The sequence below is a fragment of the Citrus clementina genome, unplaced genomic scaffold (genome assembly GCF_000493195.1).
Source record: "Citrus clementina cultivar Clemenules unplaced genomic scaffold, Citrus_clementina_v1.0 scaffold_8, whole genome shotgun sequence".
NCBI classification, from domain to species: domain Eukaryota; kingdom Viridiplantae; phylum Streptophyta; class Magnoliopsida; order Sapindales; family Rutaceae; genus Citrus; species Citrus x clementina.
This window is the reverse complement of record NW_006262022.1, coordinates 1,874,202-1,888,443: the sequence shown is the minus strand read 5'-3', so window position 1 is coordinate 1,888,443 and position 14,242 is coordinate 1,874,202. Positions and strand designations below refer to the sequence as shown.

The 14,242-nt window shown below is 30.8% G+C and overlaps 2 protein-coding genes across 4 annotated transcripts; one reads left to right on the top strand and one right to left on the bottom strand.

Moving 5' to 3' along the window:
• Positions 1-2,946: 2,946 nt before the first annotated feature.
• LOC18034015 (serine carboxypeptidase-like 2) lies at positions 2,947-9,488 on the bottom strand. Of its 3 annotated transcripts, none has more exons than XM_024179119.1 (14): positions 9,140-9,488; positions 8,833-8,978; positions 6,572-6,687; positions 6,357-6,479; positions 6,073-6,175; positions 5,938-5,975; positions 5,705-5,806; positions 5,019-5,105; positions 4,753-4,920; positions 4,273-4,344; positions 4,067-4,185; positions 3,550-3,663; positions 3,305-3,362; positions 2,947-3,188 (listed from the first exon to the last, which is right to left on the bottom strand). In XM_024179119.1, the coding sequence occupies exons 1-14, from the start codon at positions 9,277-9,279 to the stop codon at positions 3,105-3,107; spliced, it is 1,470 nt and encodes a 489-aa protein (XP_024034887.1). In that variant the 5' UTR covers positions 9,280-9,488; the 3' UTR covers positions 2,947-3,104. The 3 variants fall into 3 exon arrangements, with proteins under 3 accessions (XP_024034887.1, XP_006422780.1, XP_024034888.1); XM_006422717.2 differs by having other exon boundaries at positions 6,611-6,687; positions 9,140-9,486; XM_024179120.1 differs by lacking the exons at positions 2,947-3,188; positions 3,305-3,362 and having other exon boundaries at positions 3,582-3,663; positions 4,061-4,185.
• A 2,153-nt stretch (positions 9,489-11,641) lies between these two features.
• LOC112096128 (zinc finger MYM-type protein 1-like) lies at positions 11,642-12,826 on the top strand. Its single transcript, XM_024179051.1, has 2 exons — positions 11,642-12,362; positions 12,744-12,826. Exons 1-2 carry the CDS (start codon positions 11,642-11,644, stop codon positions 12,824-12,826), a joined length of 804 nt encoding a protein of 267 aa, XP_024034819.1.
• Positions 12,827-14,242: the final 1,416 nt, after the last annotated feature.

Here is a 14,242-nt window from a genome sequence, read left to right as displayed (position 1 = left end):
AAAAATAAAAATTGAAACCGGACACAAGAGGTAATATTTTAGGATCCAAACTTGCTAACCCATGTAATATTTGTTGCATTGTTAGATCATGTGACAAATTGCCAGTATCCACTAATTAGTGTGACCATCACTATGTACATATAATAAATAAATAAATAACTAAAATTACAACTTCCTCAAATGTTTTTATTACCATGGCTACTTTCCTACTTCCAACATTAATTGGAGCATGTATAAGTAATAATGCATAAGAAAAATTAAGTTAGGTTCTACTTGAATGAAATAGGCTGGTGGGTGGCGGATATTCGAGCTTTAAATTCGGACATTGTTCCCTCCAACTTAGAGTGTGTTTGGAATTGAGGTTGGACAGTTGTAACTTAAAAGTTATAGTATTAAAGTGTTTCATAAACACTAGTTGCTTTAATTTAGAAATTATATTGGTATGATTTTTTACTTGTATAATAAAAAAATTATTATATTTTTAATAATTTTGATAAAATTTATATTTATTCCCATATTATTAATTTTTGTTTTACAACTACAACTTAAAAGTTATAGTACCTCAATGTCAAACCGAACCTTAATAATTGATTCTTCTCTAAGTCTTAAAATATGTTGTTTAGCATCCTTCTACATTTAATAACTAGTTAACGTTTGCTAGAGAAATGTTTGTATGTTGACATTATGAAGTTCGCCCACTAATAAATTTAAATACTTGTTTTTGATACTATTGTCATAATCAGGCGGTGCCAACCATGGGAATCATTTGCAGATTTCGGCATCATGAGCCACAAAGGAAGAAAACAAATAATTATTCGACTTCGATTCCAAATCAAAAACCTCCCGTATTGATCGAGAACGTTACTGGGATCCTTAGTTGGTTATAAGGTTCAAGTGTGTTTGCAAGCAGTGGTCTGCATTAGTTCAAGATCCCCACTTCATTAATATGCATTGTTTCAAGCAATTGGCTGCAATATAACATTGAAGAACAAGTCACTACAATATACCATTAATGGTGCGTTTATTTCGTGGGAATGAGAATGGGGTGGAATGGAATGAGCTGAGAATAAGAATGAGTTGTTTTGGGAATGAGAATGGGGTGGAATGGAATGAGCCGAGAATAAGAATTGGTTGGAATGAGAATGAGATTTCAATGTTTACTTGACAAAAATAAATGGGAATGGAAATGTGCTGGAATGTCTGATGTGTTTACTTGACAAAATAAATAGAAATGAGGAAAAGGAATGAGAATGAGAATGAGAATCAATTTACCAAAATACCCATAGTATTAATAATTAATAAAAATAATTAATTTATCATTATTAATAATATTATCATTATTATTTTTGCTATTATTATTTTTTTATTATTAATAAAAATAATATTAACAATAACTAAAATAATAAAGGTAATAAAATTTAATAATTAATTATTGTTATTATTATTTTTATTAATATTATCATTATTAACATTTATTATTATTATTATTATCAGTATTAACTTTATTATTTGTGATTTGAATAAGGATAATTTAAGAAATATGAAAAAATTAGAAGAATAGAAAAGTAAATATATGTTTCATTCTCATTTCTACATTTTCAACATATATATACTTGGGGACATGTGGATATCCCTTACTTAAAATAATCTTGACACAAATTTAACTGTGAAGTATGATTCAACATATATATGCTTTGCCATTGCGTGGGGTTTCACAGAAACAGATCAGATGTTGTTGAAGCAGTTTCTATTAACTTAAAGAATTGAGTGTGCTACAATCAATACTTTGCCTCAAGTTTGTTTCTCAGATTTGAACAAGGTAAGAGCTATTTCTTGGGACCCTAAATTAGGGTTTGGTGAAATTGATATCGTGAATAACAAACTCATCATCATGGTCTTGGAAGATTTTGAGAAGCACAAAATTAGTGAAATTATAAGGAAGATTGATATTCCCTCCTCATTCAACATTACTGGTTCTAAATATATATGAAGCAAATATCGATCGGTTGAAAATCTAAAACTCTTATCAGTAAAAGCAGCTTGTGATGTGGTGATGTTTAAATGGGAAAATCATTATTACATTTATGAAATAATTACACATACACATATGACATAATTGTTTGATGAGACTTAAAATCGCCTCAACTGAGATAATATTAGGCCACAGAAATTTTGTCTGGATGTTTCTCTTGCTACATCTGAAAACAGTTCGATTTACAGCAGTTGTATGTCACACACATAAGAAGGCCAGCCGGTAGTTTCTCATCGTATATGCCTCTCTAATGATTGTAGTAAAGTCATGTTAATCTATGGAAGTGTCAATACCATTAGAATTCCTAAAGCTTAATAAAACTGCAATAAAGGATATCATTCATAAATTTGTTCTCCTTACACTGATAGGTTCTCTGTAAATATAATCAAACAATTTTAAAAGCACTATAAAATATAATATGGTTATAAATATGAAACGTAACATTTAGGACCCAGATTTTGGTAACCTTTTTTTATGTTCCTTGCATTGATAAATCATGTCAAAAATTGCCACTACCCAACAGTGGTACCCAGTTAATTACCTACTATTGTGACCATCGAATTTTGCTAAATACATTTCAATAAATCAATCGCTTATTCTAGCACTTATTTATTTCAGAATTCATAGTTTATAGACGCATGCACGACAACGGCAAACCGTCTTTACTTGTGATTTTGTCAAAACATAAGATTTCTTTTGTTGTTAATCCCAGTTCATTAATTTTATGGTGTCAGGTTTTGATTGTTGATATTTTTAAATTGTTGAAATCAGCAATCTGTATAATTAAGCTAAACTTACAAAATAATACATTAATCATGAAATTAATATAAAATTAATTATATTATAGTTAATCCCAGTTCATTAATTTATTTAATAATATTATATTTATATATTAATAATTAATATAAAATTAATTATCTACTAATACATTTAAATAACATTAATGTAATATTATATGAAATTAATACAGTACAGTGCAGCGCTAAACACCGTACAACATTATTGTAATATAATGTTAATGCAATACAACATAATCCAATACATTTCCATTCTCAAAGTACTGAACATGGCTTCAAAGAGGATACATGGCAAACCACCTGTTAATCATTTCGAGGCATTCCTTAGGCTTGTACTCTGGAGCCGTATGACCTGCTCCCTACACAACCCGCAATTACAAAATAATTTAATCATGTAGCTGCTTTGCTAATTAAATCACAGTATTTAATTAGTTAATGTCAGTCTAAACATAATTTGCCAGAAAATTAGTCTTGCCTTTACTGTGGCAAATGTCAAACGGTAAAGGTTCTTTTCAGCATACCGCATCCAAAATCTGCAAAACATCTAAGTTGTTACTTTTGTTAATGTCAAATGTTCCTTTGCAGCGTTTTTTTTTTATTAATAAAAAAATGTTTCGTATCATCTAATAAAAATTAAGGGCCAATTAGAAAATAATGTCTAACCCTAATTAAGGAATAAAGAGAAATTAACTCGATCAAACAAAAAAAAATAAAACCAACCCTGCAACTTGGCCGTCCACAAGCCACGGCTGCCAGCCACTATCAATCGTCAAATTTAATGACTTAATCCATGTTTCTGTGCCTACATATGAAGTTCCCATGTCCACATCGCCACTGTGGTAAGAGAAGAAAATATTAGTTGCATCAAGAAAGCTGCAAAGATTTAAAAACCATACTCAAGCAAACATATATACGTAAACATAGTTAGTAATAAAATCCATGATTGGTAATACATGACAATAAATAATTGGTAATTTATCAATCGAAATAAAAATTAAATATTCCAACCGAATCAGTATAATATTATTAGATAAAAAAAATAGAGTTTAACATCCCTAATTCATTTGCAAATGACATAATCAACTTCAGTATTAAGTTTCTTGTTCTTGCATTGGGACTGTCAAATATTCAAAATTCTATATAACCTGGTCATTGAAGCATTCCTACAAGAGTTAGGGATAAATTTGATAAAAATTATATATATATATATATATATAAAGAATATAATTACCTTTACCTGTAAATCAAAACTTGGTAGCCCTTCTTGATGAAGTTGCGATGATAATCAACACTACTCAGGACATTTGTTGTGTAAGATAAACTTTTATTGCATCTCCTCCATTCTTTTACCATCCCCTGCTCGTCATTGGGAAAGACGTGTATTTGGTAAAATTAATTTTCAAATTTTTATGCCACTAACGTTATGGTTAAGCTTTGCCATACCTCCTGAATTCCAAGAGCCCTTTGAACAGTTTTGTCATTTGCCCATGTTGGAGCGTAGAAATAGTTTTGATTCTTTAAAAGAGCAAGATCATATTAGCTTATAATTGACGAGTATCACAGCAATTAAGAGTTTAATAAGATCATAAGATTGTTATGATTAAAATATACAGATGACAAAAATGAAAAGTATTATGACAGCTTAAATACAGCACCAATATTCAATAAGCTCATGTAAATATAAAAGAGGAATTCTAAATTTAATTGATTCCTTTTAGGATTAATTTTTATTTATCCCTAATATCTTTCGACTATCTTTCAAACTGTTGGCTAAAAGAATTGATCTTGAGACATTTGCTCTAATATTGTATTAATTAAACAGTTCAACGAAAAATTAAACAGTTCAACAAAAAACTTAGCATTAGGGGAAAGTATTAACAACACGGATCAACAAATATATTGCAGGCATGAGCAGAAATTTACCCGACACCAAAGTTTTGGAGCTGGCTGAGCTGGCAAAAAGAGCAAATCTAAAGAATCTTCTTCATCTTCCATGACGCTAGCATCTCCGGGGCTCAATCGTGTTGATTTTGGGGATACAAAACTACATCTAGGCTCATATATGTTCACTCCATTTACATTTCCAGTGCACTATAAATTCAACTATCAGTGAGATAATTTGGCGTCCGACTTATAGTACTAATAGATAATAAACACATAAACAAAATGATAGTTGCTCCTTTACGCACCACTGAGATATTTTGAAGATCGGCTTTGCATAAATAATTTCCTGGGTCTACATTTACGTAATCACCCTTGCAATTCTTCTTGGCTGACTGGGTAAAAAGTAATATAGAAAAAAAAAGGCAGCGCACAATTTAGAATAATATTTTAGTAAAGCAAGTAAAACTAGCCAGAAAAAAGAAAAAAATAAAATAAAAATATAGAACGATTTGCCATTTATACTAGATTAACTTATGAAAGTAGCTAGTATGAGAAATTGTTATACAACCAGAAGTTATTAAGTGGATATTCTTAACACTTGTCTTCAGAAAACAAGCCCAAAAAAAAAAAAAAACTGGCGATAATGCAAATAAAATTATAAAATGGAACATTCATTCATGTCCATATATTTTAATTAAAAATGTTATATGGTTACAAGGTGAGATACAAAATTTGCATTCCAACTAACGTGCAGCCATTTATCAATTAATGCTTTGTATGTCAAATACAAATTAGCTTTATTATTTTACCATTAACAATTTAACATGATAATTACACTATTGCTATCTATCTAATAATAGAGTTATAAATCCACATTATTCATATATAATAAGCACCCATCATACCGACTTGTATTTTGTTTGTGATAGCTCCGCTCATGAGAAATAGATCCTAGTCCTATTTAGAATCAACGCATAGGTGGAAAATTCACCTCATAGATTTCATAGGTGATAAGTGCCTTCAGGTAAGCAAACTGTATTTTTGAATTTTGGTCTATTTTGTCATCCGTAACTGGGTTGCCAAGCATATATCCCTGAGTCCATTATCAAAATAGTTAACGTTAAATACTTCAATTGATAATGCATCTAAGAACAGTTACTAACTAAATGTAAATCAAACAAATGAAATCAAAGTATACTTCATTTCTGATGATAGGTCACCTACTTTCAGATTCATTCTTGGCTTGTGTCCAGCATCAATACCTGCAACAACAACTAGACTACTTGAGAAATTAAGATCTGATAAGCATAAAATGAACCAAAATCGATGCATAAACAAGTATTCACGTATACAAGTTACCGTCAGATATTTCCTGAACAACAATTGGAACAATTTTGCCTGAATAAGAATCACCAGCAATATAGAGAGGATTTGCGAGGAAGTCAGAATGAACTACAAGCCACTGATTAGAACAAATAATAATAATAATAACAATCAGTATGTTAAATTAATGATCTATAATTCTGAGCAAATACAAGGCCGCTGATATGGAAATTCAGCAAAAGCCTATATGCAAGGCCAACGAAAATTTACTCTAATAATGAAATTTGGAGCGTAATTTTTTTTTCCTCTCTTATCTTCACCTTTCTTAAAAAGTGATAAATTTGTGTTGCTGAAAGAGTATCATTCATGATGTATCCTTGCCAACTATTGGCGTATGAGAATCCGGTGCCTACAGGAGCATCTAAAAAAATAACGTTGGCAACCTGGAAAAATGTTCACAACTTCTTAGTAAGATAATCGATAGAATGAATTCTAATTATAAATTAATTCAGTACTCAAACACACAAATTTATACATAAAACCAGAGCAGTGGGAGAATGGACATGCAAGGCACCTTTGTCCACGAGTACTGGTTCAAGGAAAACCTTGGTAAACTTGGCCTGGAACTCTCGTAGTCAAACACCAATGGACCTAAGGACCATGAAGAATATTTGGTATAAAGTCATATATAATAATAAATAATAATGAGATTTTGATCACTTAAGTATAAATCCAATTGTAAGGAAACTACAGCATTAAAAAGAAACACAATCTTAGTCTCACTAGTAAAATTCTGGGGAACCGAACTTTTCAAAGTGATCATTTCAGGAATTAAACCAAATAATACAAATAATATTGTATTGTATTTTATTAATCCGTGTAAAACAAATGAAGATAATAATTTTGAAAAGACTATTTGATTGTTAGGTGAACTGAACAATTTGGAGCTATTATTAATTTTATTACAAACTTTGATTTCCCACCTAAACATGCGAATATGTGGCCGTGATCTATGCGCCTCTTAATTAATGAGTAATGTAATATGTAAGCTCTAATTAATGACATACCACTATGTGCAAGTTTAGGGCTTTTTTTGCAGAGATGGCAAAAAGACTGAGAGCGGCCTAGCCCAACTCAATCCAGGCTTGGAGGACTTTAGCTCATCCTCTGTGGTTAGGACCTAGAAATAAGGCCCGTTCATGTACGCGGTTAGGCCTATCCTTATAAAAAGCACAGGCCTGGCACATGGCCCTTCTAATTAATTTGGGCTCAAGTTCAAGCACAGCCCGGACGGAGTCCATGGTGGGTCTGCCTAAACCGGCCCTCGTATAGTGGCACCTGGACTCTCAAGGACCTGGGCCTACTAAAAAGGGCCTTAAATCACAGGAAAAAATAGAAGTCTAAATTAAAATTTCACCATATCTATGTAAATTTTACACGACACCTCAGCTTGACAGAGTTGCAAACTACTACATTCTGTGATTTTTTTTTTTGCAATATAGCATCCGCTGTTAGAATCTTCAATGTTAGTGATATAATGCTATAGCCTACTTTAGCTTTTACGTTTTCTCTATCATAGACCTTGTTGAATCAAGTTCTTGGTTCCACCACTAATTAGTATACAAATTGTATAAGAGTAGAACTAAAGCCTCCAATTCCATAAAAATTTCAAAAATGTAAAAAGTCTCAATGAAATTTAGCCTTCGTTTTTATGTTAAATTTATTTTTTGGCCCCGTCAATTTTATAATACCAAAATCCTAATTTGTTAATATGTCCGTGTCTGTTGATAATTTATATTAAATATTTAATCAAAATGGGTTTAAGTTCCATTATTGATTCTTAGGTTATATAAGAATTGTTTTTTTCATTTTTTAAACATAAATATGTAATATTACCATCACAAAAATACTAATATTCACAATTAGATATTCGCTCGAACTATCCTAATACTCTCATTAATATTAATATTCACTTTAACCATATTGGCGGGGTGACATGTCTCCCTCTCCACCCAATGTGTAATGAGTAAGGAAGTACGGAGTCTCCAGTAGGGGACTACAACAGCCCACCACCACTCAGCTCTTGGCATTTACTAGAAGACAAACTAGATAGATATCTTAAGCTTAATGTCTATTTGGTTTAATTTTAATTTATCAAATGATTATAAGTACTTATTTTATTCTATAAGATCTTTTTAATTTTTTTTCCCTTGTTGTTTAATTATTTTTTGAGCAGATTTTTAGAAATTTAAATAAAATATCTTGTCTCTATTAAAAAAAATTAAATTTTACGCTTTTTAAAGTAAAAATTAAAAAATATATAAAATATTATTTTACCACATTGTTTCATACTTTTCATAACAAAAACTTAAACTATTGAAGTAATTTTATAATTTTTAATAAAAATTTTCATTGACAACTAAACACTTAATTTTTTTTATAAAAACTCTACTTATAAAAACTTTGCTAGTAAAATCTCTAATTAAACAAATTCTATTTAAAAAATTATACCAATGGACTCTTAGTCAAATTGAATAATTTTTTTTTTTAAACATTTTGAAAGAAAAACTCAATTATTTATTTTCAAATCTCAAACTATTAATTGAAATTAAACTGGGTTTTGATTTTTTTTTTTTTTTTTTGGGTCTTTAACTAAACATCAATAGCAGTAGAAAGATTTCAGGAAATTCAAGATAAATAACGAAAGTCTAATTGCGTATGTGTGTGTGTGTGTGTGTGTGTGTATACAGAAGGGAAACAGTAGTGATCAATGAAGCATAAAGAAAATGAATTTACCAATTTCAAAGACAAGGCCAGAAAATCCAGAACAGCCAGGGCCTCCGGTGAGCCAGAGCACAAGTGGGTCATCTTCAGGACTCCGCTCGGATTCAATAAAGTAGTAAAACAGCTGCACATCATCATCATCTCCTACCCCAATATACCTAAAAGTAATTTATAAAGCGTTAAATTAATTATTAGTTAAAGCTAAACTAATAGAAAGCTCTAGCTGGCTAGCTTTAAATTGAAATCTGCTTAATTATGTATACATAATAAAAATTGAATTAAAATAAGAAAAGAAAAGAAAAGAAAAAAAAAAACCGACCCAGTTTCGAGTTTGAACGGGAGATGACCATCAAAGCCAGGCAGGGTTGCGACGGTTTGGTGAGAACGGAGTGCAGAGAAGTTACTAGAGAGAAGCAAAAGAAGAAATGCAGACGATAACAGCAAATAGGGTGCTGCCATTTGTGCTTTGATTTGTCAAATACACAAAATTAAGCAAATAATAAAACTGAAGCCGCCACCGTCAGTGCCACGTCTGATCACTGGCGCTGCTCACTATTTTAGGAAATTTTAATGAGCTTCTCCTACGATATTCCGAACAAAAAATATCAAGCCCAAAAAAGACAAACAAAACCAACAACATCTGTACCACGTCATGTGGCTTTGGGAATTTTAAGTAAAAGCAGTGGATGACAGAAAGCCATGAAGTTGGTCCAAGAGATAACAAAAATAGTATTATCAATGAGATAACAATCGAGGGTAATTTAGCGTCAGCCCCTTGTTGTTTCGACAATGCGGACCGGGCGTCCACATCTTTCGACCTTGTGCACTAAGCCTCCTATCGCCGCCGATTTGCTAGTTAAATCTAATTGCTCCGTCTAATATTTGAGGAATTGATCAATTTGCCCATTATTTGAATTTGAATTAGTTAAATTTAAAAAAAAAAATCCAGATCACACACATTACAATTATGTTAATGACCTTAAAATACAATTTATTTCCGCGGTATTGTTGTCATCTTTTGGAGAGTTCATTCATTACAATTACTTTAATGCCTCAAAATACAATTTAATTACAATGTATACGTGTCGTCTCGTTAACCATTTGCTTAAAAATTTTACCCAAAATCCTTTTTAAAACAAAATTCTAAACTCAAATTAATTACCAATAATAGTTGCAAAACAAAGTAAATACTCATTTAATCTTTATATTTTAAAAAATACTTGTAAACACCCTTGTAGTAATATATGGTACATTCCTACCCTTACTTTTATAATAATACTCTTCCAACAATTTTCTTGACATTAATTATTGTACCCATAAATAGTGGCGGCGCCACTTGAGAGCTAGCAGGGGCTTCAGCCCTGTTAGATTTAAAAATAAATAAATTCATCTTATTTTTTAGTGGATTTACAATACAACGCTTGGTAAATTTTTAAAATAACTAAAAGACCAATATTTAAAACAACGATTAGAAATCCAAAAAAAAAACTCAAAATCAAATATGTAACCACCACCATCGCCAAAGAAAACCTCAATCGGCTACCATCAATGATCAGCATGTCGTCTATCTCTGTCCAACTCCCATGTCATCACACCTCTTTATTTTTATGCCATAGACGCTATAGCTTGCTGTTGGCACTCGGAGCCTTGCACCACCACATGGTCCGCATCTTTGCAATTTGTTAGTACTGCTGTCGCACCTTTGCAGCTTTTTATATTAATTATTAAGAATTGATTACATTATTTTGATAATTGAACACATATGCCACTTTATGATTTAATATTCTAATTCTTGAATTGTTTATGCCTTTTTGAATTGAATTAGTTTATGCTTTTTTGAATAGAATAGTATTATTAGCTTTCAATTATTGTGGCGATGCTTTGTGGGTTGATAAAGTGGCACTGCTTTTAACTTTATTGATTATAAATAATAGAATAACAATGCCATTAGTGATGCACGTTGTGCTGGGTTAGTAACTTAGTGGTTGAGAATTTAGTTGGATAGTTGGTTTATTAAGTTAATATTTTGTAATTTTTTCAATTTTTTTTTAGATTTTGACATGGAAATTGCCTTTGGTTTCTCTTTAAATTCTCACAATTAATTGTGTTTAATTGTCACAGTTATGAAGAAATATTACTCAAGAAAGCCTTTGTCACAACCTTCTCCAAAGAAAGCAAAATACAGCTCAAATCAAAATATAGAATTCAATTTACAAGATCTTCCTACATAAACTGGTTTACGAATTCCAATATTTTGTTATAGTCTTAATATTCAAGATCAAGTCCGAAGAGCATACTTACAGAGGGGTCATGTTCAACCTAAAAATCACAACTTCAAACTTTCAGATTTTGTAAACCAAAAAAGGCGGTTTGGTAGTAATTGGTTTGGGAAATTTGGACCTTAGTTGGAATATAGCATATAAAAAGATGCAGCATTTTGTCTCTTTTGTTATCTTTTTAAAGTAGAGATTGGTAATAAAGGGGGTGGTGATTCATTCGTTGGTAAAAGGTTTTAGAAAATGTAGGAAACCTAAAAAATTTGTTGAACATATAGGAGATGTTGATAGTGCCAATAACAAAGCTAGAGAGAAATGTGAAATGTTGATAAATCAAAATTAACACATTCGAACAGCTTACACAAGACATTCTGACAAGCATAGAAGCGATTATCGAGCTCACATGATAGCTACTATTGATTGCATTCGGTTTTTATTAAAACAAGGGCTTGCATTTCGTGGGCATGATGAGTCTAGAGATTCAGGCAATCGAGGGAATTTTCTTGAGCTTCTATGCTTTCTTACTAATTATAAGGAAGACATTAATGTTGTTACGCTTTCTTACTGATCATAAAGAAGACATTAATGCTGTTACTTTTGATAATGCTCCTAGAAATCTTCAAATGACATCAAATGATATTAAAAAAGACATTGTAAGTTGTGGTGCAGTTGAAACTACCAACATGATTATTAAAGAGATGGGTGATGTTTTATTTTCTATCGTTATTGATGAATCTCGCGATATTTCTACAAAGGAGCAAATGGTTGTTGTTTTATATTATGTGGATAAAAATGGCTATGTGGTTGAGAGTTTTATTGGGATTGAACATGTTATTAGTACTACATCTATTTCACTTAAAGAGGCATTTGACAAGCTATTTTCCAGACCTGGTTTGAGTATGTCTAGATTGCGTGGACAAAGATATGATGGAGCTAGTAATATGCAAGGTGAGTTTAATGGTCTTAAAACACTGATTTTAAAGGACAACAAATGTGCTTATTTTATTCATTATTTTGCACATCAATTTCAGTTGGCTCTAATTTCTATGGCTAAGAAGCATGAAGATGTTAATTCTCTTTTCAATTTAGTTGCAATGTTAGTCAATGTTGTTGGTACTTCAGCAAAACGTCGTGATATTCTTCAAGAGAAACATGCTCAAGTAGTTATTAATGCACTCGATAATGGTGAACTTTCAAGTGGACGAGGTTTAAATCAAGAGATTACTTTAAAGCGATCTGTTGATACACGTTGGGGCTCACATTATGGTACACTATTGAGCATAATCACCATGTTTCCATCTATTGTTGACGTGCTTGAGATAATGTCAAATGAGGGAAATTTTGAACAAATATTTCAAGCTACAATGTTATTGAAGTGCATACAATCATTTGATTTTGAGTTTAACTTCTTGTTAATAAAAAAAATTCTTGGATAAACATAAACTACTTCGCCTTGCTGAGTTTTATCCAAATGATTTTTCTCCAATGGATCTTGTGGCACTTGAAACTCAACTTGATGTTTATATTATGAATGTGAGTTCTGACAACAAATTTTCATGATTGAAAGGGATTGGTACGCTAGCAAGAAAATTGGTTGAGACTAAGAAATATAATTATATTCAATAGTTTATTTATTGGTGACATTAGCATTGATTTTACTAGTTGCCACAACTACAGTTGAAAAGGCATTTTCAGCTATGAATTTTGTGAAAAATCGTCAGCTAAATTGAATGGGAGATCAATGGTTGAATGATAGTCTTGTTGTATACTAGAAAAGAATATATTTTGTAGTCTAGACAATGATGTTATTCTTCAATATTTTCATCACATGAAACCTCGTCAAAGACAGTTATAAGTGTATTGAATTAAATACTTTAATGAATTTTTATTTTGATATATGTTATTCATTGACTACTTTCTTGAATTAAATTACTATTTGAATTTAGCCCCTACTAAAAATAATTTCTGGCACCGCCACTGCCCATAAAAGGTTAATTAGCAAATTAACCTTTAATTATCAATGTGAAAAAATTAATATTTTTTGTACTTGAACAACAATCTTACTAATAATTATTTTATAACAAAATTAATTTACCAAGTTAATCCTAACACTAAATAATAATATTATTTTGTAAATATTTTTATGCTACACTTAAAATTAATTTGATAAATTATCATTTTTCTTTTTCATTAATATCCCTAAGCATATTGATAACGGCATTATTATAAAAAGAAAGAAAAAATTAGAGTAGGATTGTAATAAATTTAATAATAATAGTGTCTTGATGTATTTTTTTAAATGAGTACTTAACTCAAAATTAAAAAAAAAGAGAGAGAAAGTGAGTTTTTTTTTTTTTTCAAATCAATTAACGAAAGAACGAACTACGAATTTATCATTGTATCGTTAGATTTAAGTATTTAACTACCAAATTGACGGCACAGTCATGATGGAAAGACGTAGCCGTGTAGGCGCCTTAGGGATGGCAATGGGGAGGGGAGGGGAGGGGAGGGGAGGGGACCGATCTTCCCGTACCCATCCCCGATATTTTGCGTATGTCCCCGTTCCCTCCCCGTCCCCGTCAGAATTACTTAAGAGAATCCCAATCTCCTCCCCGAATAATAACAGGGGATCCCCGAGGGTCCCCGATCCCCGAATAACTAATACATTTTTTTTTCAATTTTGAGTTAATCATATTAAAATAAAAAATTCAAATAAAAGTAAAGTTCGAAATATATCTTACATTAATATCTATTACAAAAGTCACATACATTAAATTAGTAAGTAACGCAACATGAAATGAATACAAACTTCTTTTACAAACTATCATGAACAAATTAATAGTTTAATACAAAATTGTTACAAATAAAATTGAATTTAGATTCAAAATTAACTTTTTCAATGATGGCGTGGGCTCTTTATAAATGTGGATTATTCCCTTTACAACACAATAGTTAAATCGGAGCAAATCAAAAGTAAATATTAGATTAGATTATATATTAAAATTGTGATTCGCTGTGGGCAATTATAACATCTAAAAATAAATAAAAAATAGATTTAAGTTTAAAATATTTAAAGAATATTAAAATTAAAAAAAAATATTTGGCTAATAGAATATACTCGGTCTTTTTAATGTCTTATATAAAAA

Excerpts from the sequence above, each read along its gene's own strand:
- LOC112096128 (XM_024179051.1), top strand. The coding sequence starts at position 11,642 with ATGTTGTTACGCTTTCTTACTGATCATAAAGAAGACATTAATGCTGTT. Across the intron at positions 12,363-12,743 it reads ACGTTGGGGCTCACATTATG|CATTGATTTTACTAGTTGCC; the intron begins GTACACTATTGA and ends TGGTGACATTAG.
- LOC18034015 (XM_024179119.1), bottom strand. The coding sequence starts at position 9,279 with ATGGCAGCACCCTATTTGCTGTTATCGTCTGCATTTCTTCTTTTGCTT. Across the intron at positions 5,976-6,072 it reads TGTTCAGGAAATATCTGACG|GTATTGATGCTGGACACAAG; the intron begins GTAACTTGTATA and ends TTGTTGTTGCAG. Across the intron at positions 3,664-4,066 it reads TACCAAGTTTTGATTTACAG|TGGCGATGTGGACATGGGAA; the intron begins GTAAAGGTAATT and ends CTCTTACCACAG.